Consider the following 12,462-nt stretch of genomic DNA (forward strand, 5'->3'; position numbering starts at 1 on the left):
GTTACTTTGGCAACTTTATATTATATATATTTATATAAGTCCTAATTTTTACATTATACATAAAATAGGTCAGTTCTAATGGTAGATAAAGTAGGTCCGAACTTAGGACCTCCACCCTACAAGACCTGTAAACAAAAATTATTTTCTTTATATATAATAAATATTTTTTTATCCTATTATAAAATAATAACTCTAGCATAGTGGCAATTGGCTATGCAGTTCCTCTGCTTCTTTGTCTCGAATTAAAAAAAAAATAAATAAATAAGAGGCTCCATGAATTTAGGTTGCCTTGGCACTTATATATTTTCAGGCAATCAAAATTAATTATGTGTTCCTAGATAATATGGACTGAAAAGAATAAAATTACTCATGGCTAACAGAAAAGATAATCACAAAATGTGGTTGAGTGGATAATTAGTTATTTTAATTCGATCATTTCAATGAAAGATGGCTCCAAAAAAAGTCTCCAAACTAATGGAAGGAGAGGAGCTTTGGCTAGAACTTCTAGAGGTGCCCAAAAAGAGAGTTTACACTCTAAAGTTATAGTGGATTGATGCAGCGGTATTGAACACCACAAGCTTAGTTGGATTAGGTGCTGTTATATTGTCAGAAGATAATATAGCCCACGATGCGTTGAGCAAACCCCTCAAAAGTTAATCATAGTGGGTACATTAAAAACATTATTCGTTGCTTATTTCATTATTTTGTTTATTTTTAAAGGAAACTTTTTGATATCCTAGGTTATGGGAGCATTGAAGGGCTTATTTGTTGTTACTAGATTACATATCAAAATTTTTTTTAGGTCTTAGGGTCTTAGTAAGGATAGTGACCCTAAGATGATTATGCCAAAAAGTATTCCCTTTGGCTAATTCTAGTATTTTTATAGGGGGTCTAGTTGTTTAGTTTTTGGTGTTTGATTGATTTTGATCAGCTTGATAATTTTTTAAGTAAATTTTTTTTCTGGTTTTCTGATATTTTTTCAGGTAGAATTTCAGTGTTAAAGGCTAAAACTTTAGCCCTGTTGGTTGGTCTCAATTAGGCTCATATGTGTGGTCTTTCAATTCATGCAGTTTAGCTTTGGTGACGACCATCAACAAGGGGAATATTTATTTCAACGAGTTAAGAGCGTTGTTTGAAAATGTGTTACAACTTTATTGTCTAAATTTTCGGGGACAATTGGCTCGCTTTGAGAATTTAGCGGTCCATGGCTTGACAAAGCATGTTCTGCGGTTAAACGATGAGCTATCCTGGTTCGAGGAGGTTCCAGCGCCGGTGTCGAACGTCTGCGTCGTAAATTAAGTAATTCTAATTAGTAAATTAAAAAAAAAAAGTATGTATGTATAACATTAATTAATCACTAAGATCACATATATAACAATAAATATTCTTTAAATTAAGAAGTATATGTATATATGTGTATATAGTTTATGAATATTTTCAATTAAATCTTTCTATAAAGTTTATATATTTTTCAACTAAATTAATCTCTCTCTCTCTCACCTGGTGACAAGAGTGCCCAAAACCACTCGATTGGCACCTCGAACAGAATTTTTGTAGGAATTTTAATATAATATATATGTGACTCCATTAACAGTATCGTATCATTCTTCTTAATTAATCAAGTATATCTATACAAAATCGTATAATCATGTTTTGGAAAAAGAAAACAAAAAAATTAACTAATTAATATGCAATAATACGTACGTGTTTGGCTCCAAATTACTGCTAGAGGCCGTTTTCTGGAAGGTCGTCACAATATGATCAGCTCTTGCAGTGCATATTTTATATATATATATATATATATATGTATAGGTATTGTGTGTGAACATATATATACATATATTCTGTTTAGTACTTTCTGAAGAGGAATCATCAAGTCCAGTTATATTCTTAAGACTCAAAGAATCTTTAGTTATTGCTTTTTAACAAATTAAAGGTAGTACAGTTTAGGATGCTTGTCACTCTTTCTTTTCAAATTTTTTATGACAAAATTCCAAAAGGATTATTGGGTCAAACTCCTCTTCTTAATTATATCCACAATAATAATATAATTAATCTACTATATACACAGTACCACATGATTCTTCTAATATATATAAACAAGTAATAAAACTCACTATATTAGTTTTATCAAAAAATACAAATAAAAAAAAAAAAAAACTCACTATACTAGTACGGTATATATATTTTACACAAACTAATATATATACCCCAAAACATTACATACAATGCTATAAATACGGGTTGAATTTTTTCACACAACACGAGTACGAGAGAAATGAACACAATTTGACACGAATAAATATAGACTTGGATACGACGACAATATTGCAAATTGGCATGGCACCACATGAAAAAAATTGACTTAAGCACAATAAATTTGAAGGCACTACACGTAAACATAAATAACCTAAAAGCACATGTTAAATTTTTTTATAATTTAAAAATAATAATAGTATTTATGAATAATTATCTAAATTCTAATAATTCTAATTATCTTTTTATATGATTAATTGATTATGTTTAAAGTATTGTTAAACAATTATATAAAAATAATTAAAAGTATAAAAAAGATACATAATTTGGTAATTAACTTATTAATTATAAAAAAAAAATAATAGTAAAGTAGAGCTCAAATTCAAACTTGTATAAAAAAATATGGACTAATCCATATATGAAAAATGGACCAGTTCAAATTAGAGCACAGCACGAAAAAATGAACTTACAAATCATGTCGAGCTTACCTTTTAAAATATTAGCACGATATGATCTATATTTTTTTATAGGCTGATAGATCACGTACGACCCATATTTTTTATGAGTCAGCACAAACAACCATATTATTATGGGCTTTTTAAAATATAGGCGGAGTCGGTTTGACACACACTTATTTACACTATTGATATTAATAGTACCACTGATGTGATATTGATTTTTAAAATAATCTCATCTACTAAAGGATATGTAATTGTTGAAACAAATTGAATAATAAATTACCATCACTATGTAATGTTTTAGTGTATAATTTAACATTACTTTTTTTTTTATTTAAGTGTTTATATATTACAAATATGTTTTTCTTAGGACTCGAACTCAGGACCTCTAAAACAAACATACCCACCAATAGCCACTTGAACTAGCCTCAAGTGATTAACATTACTTATTTATATATGAAAAATACTAAAAAGTATTAGTTGTCACTTACCACTGCAAGGTGTAAGCTTCACATATTAATTTAATATTATAAAAAATCACTAACTATTTATAAAATACTACCAAAATAATATAGTAGTATTAAAGCACTAGTTACTAATGTCAATGCTATTGTACATGTTACCATGTAGTTCAAAATGCCTTGCTAACTCTTTTTCTTTTTCTAGCTTCTTTTTATATGCATGCTTCCACAACAGAAGAACCCTTTTTTAGGGGTTGTTCTTGGGACTCAAAAATTAAAAATAAAAGCTAACTGTTGCGTCAGACTATGAACTAATTTATGCCCATATATATAATTTTATTTCTCAAAAATTGAAAAGGAAAAAAAAAACAAAAAAGGGAAAAGAATACTCAAATAATGTCACATATAATTGTAATGATAAGTACTTTTGAATAAAGCTAAAGGAAAAAAACCCCATTTGGGTTCTCTCATAATCAATCCTTTCATAAGAGAATCAAGCAATATAGTGCTTTTTCTCTATCACTTTCATTCTTTCTCTTTTTCTCTATCCATCCAAAATGCATATTTAAACCATCTCCCTCAAACCCCATTTCACCTATCACAATTCTCTCATGCTATGGCTACTACCAATTTAGAAACTAGTACTACTACCACTACTACTAGTAGTACTACTAACATCTTCTTCTTCTCATACTATTTCAAGTCTTTTTTACAAACACCACACAGACTAAGAAAGAGAATGCTAGCTACTTGGACTCCAGACCAAGAGCTAAACCAAGTGCGCCAAAGATCAGGAGCTGACATGAAAAGAAAGCTCAAATGGTATGATCTAATGGCTCTTGGTGTAGGCGGAATGCTCGGGGTTGGAGTCTTCGTCACCACCGGCCAAGTCACCAAGAACTATTCTGGCCCCGCCGTCTTCATTTCTTACATCATTGCCGGCGTAGCGGCTCTTCTTTCTTCCTTGTGTTACTCCGAATTCTCTGTCCAAATCCCTGTTGCTGGTGGTGCCTTTAGTTATCTAAGACTCACCTTTGGTAAGATTGATTCGCTGTTTATTATTCTGTAGAGGCAGTTTTTTATAATAATTATTAAATTAAAATATGTGATATAGGAGAGTATATGGGGTATTTTGCCGGGGCGAATATATTGATGGAGTATGTATTGTCAAATGCTGCTGTGGCAAGAAGTTTCACTGAGTATTTGTGTATTACATTTGGAGAAAAGCCAGATAGTTGGAGAATTGGTGTAGAAGAATTTATGAAGGGCTATGATAAGTTGGATTTCACGGCTGTTGCTATTGTTCTCATTCTCACTCTCTGCCTATGCCACAGGTTAATTGTTAATTAATTTCTTAATTTATTTTTTGGTTTGATATATATTATAGGATCTATATGTTCGATCATTTTCTTAATTGATTATTATTAATTAGTATATATATAGTATAGCACTCATCATATTTCATTCGTAGTGGAGCACGTACTTATTATCTACTTCTATATAGCTATTATAGTTATAATTATTTGTCTTTTTGTGTTTATATACATGTATGTAGGGGCTAGCTATATATTAGAAAAGTATTAAATTAAAGTATAACATATTATTAGGTGCATTCTTATATTGGATACATTGTATATATATCTTTATGGTGATAGCACCCAAATAGCAATCCTAAATATATAAGAAACAATCATATAGTATAAGATTGTTATTTTTGTTTCTACCGGTACAATATTCATCTGTATTTTTAATTAAACCTATTTTTATTTCTATCACTATTTATATTTTCTTTCTTTTTTTTTTGTAAAAAAAAAAAATCTGAGTACATATATGCAACAAAAAATTTATACTCAATTTATAATACGTTATAAATTATTCTAAATTTTTCCAAATGAGATAATATGATCTATTATAATTACTATAATTACATAATAATAAAAGAAAAATTTAAGTTATAATTTATCTAAGTACTATAAAACTAAAATATATCTAGATGGGAACAAAGATAGTACCCCCAATTTTCCAATGTATATATTTATTATAGATATATAAATATATATTTCTTGAGATCGTATTTTTATGTAGTTGAAACATATATATAATATAATTAATACATGGTCTTATGTTGGGCTATGGGTTGATCATCATCATGAGTAGTGGATCTTGAAAGTGACCCTAATAATATATATGTATATATAAATATTGTTATATTAATTTGCAGCACAAAGGAAAGTTCGATGTTGAACTTGGTGATGACCGTGTTTCACGTGGTTTTCTTTGGGTTCATAATAATTGGTGGGTTTTCCAAAGGGAGGTTGGAGAACTTGGTAAAGCCTAATGGATTAGCTCCCCATGGAATTAGAAGCGTTGTAGATGGGGCAGCAATAGTCTACTTCGGTTATATAGGCTATGATTCAGCTTCAACCATGGCAGAAGAGATCCAAAACCCTTCAAAAAGTCTTCCAATTGGGATTGTTGGTTCAGTTGTCATTACCTCTCTTGTTTATTGCCTAATGAGCTTCTCTTTGTGTTTAATGGTCCCTTATAATGAGGTCAGTACTACTAAATTAACTTTATTTTGATAACCTAAAATATTTTTAAAAAATTGAAAACTGATCACCAAATATCTACTATAACTATACCATCATATATATACTACAAGAAATAATGTCACTTTTGTCAGCATATTTTTGTGTTGGCGAAAGTTTGATATGGCGCTGGTAAAATGAAATTTACTTCTAATGTGTTGGCAAAAGGGGTTGACAAATCAACGTTGGTATTAAAACTTTTGCCAGCACAAAATAAAAAGCAATGACAAAAATAATTTTTCTCAGCACGTAAATACGTTGGTAAAAATTAGATTTTAGTCACTGCAAATGTGCGCTGGTAAAACTTATTGATCTATTTGCCAACGCAGTTTGCAAAATGTGCTGATAAAAGTTATTTTTATCAGCGAAGTAGCAAAGTGTGCTGATAAAAGTGACCTTTCTTGTAGTATTTGACCGAAATAAAAATATAATAGAAAACACCCTTACAATAAAAGTGAAATTAATGTCCCACCTAAAAAGCTTCTCATAAATATATAAATATATAATGTGCATCATAATGAAATTAAAATATGTATGTATATAGATAGAAGAAAAAGCATCATTTTCAATGGGTTTTGAGAGCATAGGGTGGAATTGGGCTGGTAATGTTGTAGGAGCAGGAGCAAGCTTGGGCATTGTAGCTTCTCTATTGGTGGCCATGTTAGGCCAAGCTAGGTACCTTTGTGTGATTGGAAGGGCTCGTTTGGTACCATCATGGTTAGCTAAGGTGCACCCTTCAACAGGCACCCCCATGAATGCCACACTCTTTTTGGGTAATTAATTATACATATAATCCTTATTACTATTATCTTATTGTTCTCTAAATAAATCAAGTGTTTACATATGGATATATATATAAAATAATCACACTATATAGGTACACTATTTTTATCTTTATTGATAAGGAGTCTCCATTTCTCAATACTTAGATAAATTATACAATTCAAATTTTCTTGTATATACATGTACTCGTGTTTAAAAAATTGAGAATATAATTTATAGTGAAAATAAGATTTAAACATTTTTGACACAAGCATATACTTGTATTTTTCATGTACTTGTAATTGATTTTTTTAACTGTATTTTCAATATTAATAATTTTTTAAAATATATTAAAATCTAATATAAAATATGTACTATAACTACAATATATAAACTATCCTAAAAAATGAATATTTATAATTTCTTATAGTATTTAAAACATAAGAGATGTTGTTATATATTAGTAGAGACAAAAGTGTTACCCTGCATATAGTGGCCTCATAATTATTAATTAATTTTTTTGACCTAATTAAAATATATAATATGTTTTTTGGGTGCATATATATAGATCAAGACAAAAAACCACAATTTATAATTCTTAAAACATATAGAAACCCTCCCATGCAACTTCTCTCTTTAAATCTTTAAACAAATAGATTTTTTTAAGATATAACTGATCATATATAATTAACTATTTCAGCACTACCCAAATAAATATATATATTGCAATTCTTAATTAATGATTTATATGTATATAATATAGGATTTTGCACAGCATCAATAGCTCTGTTCACAGACTTGGAAATAGTAGTGCAAATGATCTCGATCGGCACACTAGTGGTATTCTACTTAGTAGCCAATGCTCTCATCTACCGGCGTTACGTTATCATAGGCAACAACTCTTCATATAAAATCCTCTTCTTTCTCTTCCTCCTCTCAATCACAGCCATTGGATTTTCCTTCTCTTGGAAATACTACCACTGGTGGGGTCTACTCCTCTTTGGTGGGTCCAACCTCACCATAGTATTCCTATTCCAGTGCTACGTGAAGGTGCCTTGCGTGGCATCTTTTGGTTGGTCAGTCCCTTACATGCCTTGGCCACCAGCCTTGTCTATTTTCCTCAATGCATTTCTAATGACCACTCTCAAGAAGTTGTCTTTCCAGAGGTTTGGGATTTGGACTATTCTAATTACTTTGTTTTATATGCTTTATGGGGTCCACAGGACTTATCAAGCTGAGGAGACTAGTACACGTCATCATGACATGGTGGTAATAATAAATAATAATAATAATAATATTGATCTTATTAGTAGTCATGACCAAACTAATAATAATAATAATAAGTTGGACAATATTAATAATCATCAAGTTATGTCTGTAATTACCCAAGTTTGATGACTTGGTCACTGATGATGTAATTAATGTGTTTTTTTGCTTGAATATTATATTAATTATTAATTAATTACAACTCCCCCTAACCAAAAGTTTATATATAGTTTCTCTAATTTGTATCTTATTGTTTGTTATTGTGTAAAAGGTTTAGGGGGGTGATTGTGACAATTGTAAATTAATTGTTTGTGAATTTTATGAGTTCCTATTTATGGAAATGCATATATAGAAAAGGAATTCATATAAAAAGCAAAAAAAAAAAAAAAGATTGTTGTGATTATGAGCTGTGTTTTTTTTCTTTTCTTGATGTGACAAAATTTTTGGACCATGCATGCATGCAGTCTCTAGTTATTATGTGTAGTTTGTTTATTTTTACTGTAATGATATTCCATCTTCAACCCGAGGGAAAGAGCTCATCGATCACATATGCATGCAAAGTGATCAATTTTTAAAATTACTCCTAATTATCTATGCTAAATTATATATACCAATAAAAATATAGGGACACAATTTTATCCCGTGATGTACTTTCACGGAATGTATTTCATGATGTACAACCGTTAGATGGGAGAGTTATTTGATTTGAGGACTGGGGTTGATCTAGGGGTAATTAAGATTAAAAAATAGTAAAGACCCATCTAATGTACTCTGAGATCCATTTAATATACTACGGATTGGACTCCTTCTAATATCATATCCAATACTCATATATAAGAGGGTATTTATTGGACTACTATCCAGATCTGATCTAATTATATATTGAATGTTAAATTTTACCATTTGATCCGATCTAATTAATTTCAGTCATCCAATTAATTCAACATCCATTGAATGTTGGATTGGATCAGTTTTATCATTGAATGTATTTAATTTATATATATTTATTAATTTAATTTAGGTTTACCCAATATTTTAAACATATTATTTTTTGGATCGAATCGGATAATCCATCCAATTATTTAGATCCAATGTATTAAATTGGACTGGATCTATCCAATTAAAGAAAAAGAAAGTAAAATTTTAATGTTAATTTTCAAATATATAAATAAATTTTACGTATAATAATATATATAAAATATAATTACTAATTCAAACTAAATGAAAATATTAATTAGTTTGATTGTATAAGAATGTATTGAATTTCTGGACACCTCATCCACCATTTGATACGATCCAACTGGATATTTAAAAATATATAGCATCCAAACCGATCCGATCACAATTAGATATTCAATGTTTAGTGATCGATTATAACTATATTGGTCGATTTTCATTAGATTGGATCAATTTATGCACACTCATATATATATATATGCATATGTTGATATAAGTTGTATACGATCTCTAATCAACCGTGAAGATAGAGCTAGATTGAAGAGCGAAGAACCCATCTATATATGCATACACTGAGATTGAGAAATGAAATGGTATATAAATAATAATATTATTACATTATATTTATCAGTCAACAACACGTTAAAATGACGAGTCGCATATTAAAGATCTATATTATTACTAGGTATAATTTTAGTGCATATTTGTGCAAGTATATATATACCATAATTACTCTCTAGATATAAACGTACCTGCTCTTATTTGGGGGAGTGGGGTGGGCATGCGCAATTATATATATTTATTCGTGTGAAGAAGACAGGGGGAGAGACGGCGGCAGAGATCATCATCATCGTATAGTAATAATGAAAAAAGTTTAAGATCAAAGAAAGAGATCGATGGATATGTGATGTGATGATGAGATAATCATCATGTTCATTCATATATGTATATATATATGTATGCATGTGGTTGTGGTAGTTGTGGATTTTATATATATTTGGTTACCATGATGTTTATTGCCCTATTTTGACTGCCAAACAGCACTTGATTAATCGAGTATAGTACGTACACACTTCATCCATGGTGTAATTGTGTTGTTCACACCACGTAATAAAGATATATATGTTATTTTTCAATGGTGGTGGAGAGACCAACTTATGTACACATGTTGACTTTATTTCTTTTCTATATATATTCATATGTTTATAGTCTTAACAAACATCATCCACTGCAAGAAAGCAAAAGAAAAAAAAAATTATTCTTTTTTAGACTTTTAAAAAAATTAATGAATAATTTCATAACAATATATGGCCTAGTCTAATATTACTAACAATTGATAAATATGAATTAGATTAGATTAGCCCTAAATAAAACAATTGATAAAGATTGTTACACAACAAAAAATCTTACTTTTAGTCACAACAAAACTTGTAACTAAAAATAAAATAATTGTGACTATAATTATAAATTATTATTTCTATGTTGTGACTAAATTAAAAGTCAGTGTGGCTAAAGGTCTTAGTCACAAAAATTACAATTTATTGTAACTAAATGTATTTTAGTCACAATACTTGTTATGACTAAAACTAAATTAGTGACAACTTGTAACTAAGACTATATTTTAGTCACAAGTAATATTTTTTTGTGACTAATTAAAAGTCACATTTAGTCACAAAAAAATTATGGTTAAACTAAAAAAGGTATGATTAAGAAGAAACTAAGACACTAATTCTTACGTGGTTGGAACATTAACAAGCCTTAGTCCATGTGTCACTGTTAAGCTCTTGGCTATGATGTTTTACACTGTATTTCTAGTTTTTGGACACTAGAAATTCTAACCATTTGCATGGGGTTCATGCCATATTTATAGGCAAGTTGTTGATAAATCGGGTTGACCCAGACCCATTAGGGTTCTTGTTAGTACAAAAAGTCTACTGATAGGGTAAAATATAACATATTCTGAGTGTTGACCTCACTTTTAGCCAACGACAGTGAGTCTTAATTAAAATGATAAGATTAAATAAATAATTAAAAGAAAAGATAATAAGTAAAAAAATACCAGAATTTATAGAGGTTCGGCCCCGTAATAATGGTAATAGCCTACTCCCCTTTTTTGTTGCATTAACTTGTGAGATAAAGAATGAAGTATTCCTTCTTGAAAGCTCTTACAAAGATCTCTGAGTAATTTTCTCTTAGATCATGATTCCACTCTTGAGTGTTCTCTCTAATTAATTTTGTCCCTCTAAATAGCGAAATGAGACCACTATATATAGGAGCTAATTACATAGTAATGGTTTCCCTTAATTTATAAGAAATAAAATAGGAAATGAACATGTTTCCAATGAGAAAATCAGAAAATCTAGGCTGATTGCTTTTATTCTCTGAATGTAAAAATTAATCCCACAAAAGTAGGGATTGCTTCGTGACATGCAAGTTTGGAGATAGTATGATCACTTTTGAAATTGCCAACTCACATCCCATGGCTGGTACATGCAAGTTTTTCACACAATTGAGCTGGTCGGATGTCCACCAATGACTCTGCTCGGACATCCTACTATGTCTGTATGACTTGGATCTTCATATATCAAATTTTATGGGCTGCTAGGAGTAAAACCATCTGCCTAGATTGAGAAATATAAGACACGTGTCATCCAGTCAAGTGCCACATCCCGGTGCAAAAATTAGGATAACATTTGCCCGCAAGTCTGTGTGGGACCTTTAGTGCACGTGGACTTCATGTTGGAAATTATTTTACCAGGATCTAGATTTACTAACAAGTATGTTGGATTAACAACCTAATATGAATTCTAAAACAATAAAAATAAACACATATAAAGTTAAGAAAACCTTACAGTGGGTGCAGCAGAATAATATGACTCCTTCCATTCAGATCTCTAGCCCTTGATTCCTTTCTGTAGCAGAGCATAATCAAGATCTGAACCTGGATCTTCTTTTCTCCTTCTTTGATGCAGAATTTACATAGTCTTACATACTATGATTGAGGTACCACTTGATGTGTGTGGGCACTACTCATCACTCAAGGTTTTGAAAATACAGAGAGGAAAAGAGAGAGAAAGTGGCCTGTGGCTTTTCTCTGAAGGAAACAATGTGTGAAGAAGTTGTGTGTTTCCTGAAGCCAACACTTTCTATTTATAGAATTCCCTCTAGGTTTAGGTTAGAATTGTATGGCATTAAAATAATGAAAACTATAAATGGTAATTGCTGTGCATAGTAGGCGGCCAAACAAGTGATATTGGGCCTCACTTTGCAATTTTACCATTTTGTTATTTTTCATTCTCATTTTCTCAAAAATGCCAATTTTCCAATTTAACCTTTTAAATGCCAATTCTAATTATTTAATAACTTAAAAATAATTATTAAATAATATTGTCATTTAATATATTTATTAATTTAGACATATAAAGTCTCTTAATTAATAAATAAACCTAGAATCTCTTTTCTTTACAATTTCGCCCTTGCTTAGTGAAAATTCATAAAGTAGACACAGTCTAACTTTTAGAATTTTAATTGATTAATTAAAATCAATTAACTGAGTCTTACAAGCAGTATGGTCTCAACTAGTATGGGGACCATGGGTCTATATAACCGAGCTTCCAATAAGTTGAACTGAATTTACCAAGTAAATTCCATAACTTATTAATTCCTCATTGAATCCACACTTAGAACTTGGAATTGCACTCTCAGTCATATAGA

General features: G+C 30.0%; 1 protein-coding gene across 1 annotated transcript; it reads left to right on the top strand.

Annotated features, from left to right (window-relative positions):
• The first annotated feature begins 3,689 nt into the window (after positions 1-3,689).
• LOC115715989 (cationic amino acid transporter 6, chloroplastic) lies at positions 3,690-8,029 on the top strand. The gene is made up of 5 exons (XM_030644675.2): positions 3,690-4,212; positions 4,290-4,509; positions 5,397-5,727; positions 6,308-6,536; positions 7,289-8,029. Exons 1-5 carry the CDS (start codon positions 3,792-3,794, stop codon positions 7,918-7,920), a joined length of 1,833 nt encoding a protein of 610 aa, XP_030500535.2. The 5' UTR covers positions 3,690-3,791; the 3' UTR covers positions 7,921-8,029.
• The last annotated feature ends 4,433 nt before the right edge of the window (positions 8,030-12,462 follow it).

Source organism: Cannabis sativa, chromosome 5 (assembly GCF_029168945.1).
Source record: "Cannabis sativa cultivar Pink pepper isolate KNU-18-1 chromosome 5, ASM2916894v1, whole genome shotgun sequence".
NCBI classification, from domain to species: Eukaryota; Viridiplantae; Streptophyta; class Magnoliopsida; order Rosales; family Cannabaceae; genus Cannabis; species Cannabis sativa.

Coding starts and splice junctions, on each gene's coding strand:
- LOC115715989 (XM_030644675.2), top strand. CDS start 3,792: ATGGCTACTACCAATTTAGAAACTAGTACTACTACCACTACTACTAGT. Junction 4,213..4,289: donor TTATCTAAGACTCACCTTTG/GTAAGATTGATT, acceptor TATGTGATATAG/GAGAGTATATGGGGTATTTT. Junction 4,510..5,396: donor ACTCTCTGCCTATGCCACAG/GTTAATTGTTAA, acceptor ATTAATTTGCAG/CACAAAGGAAAGTTCGATGT.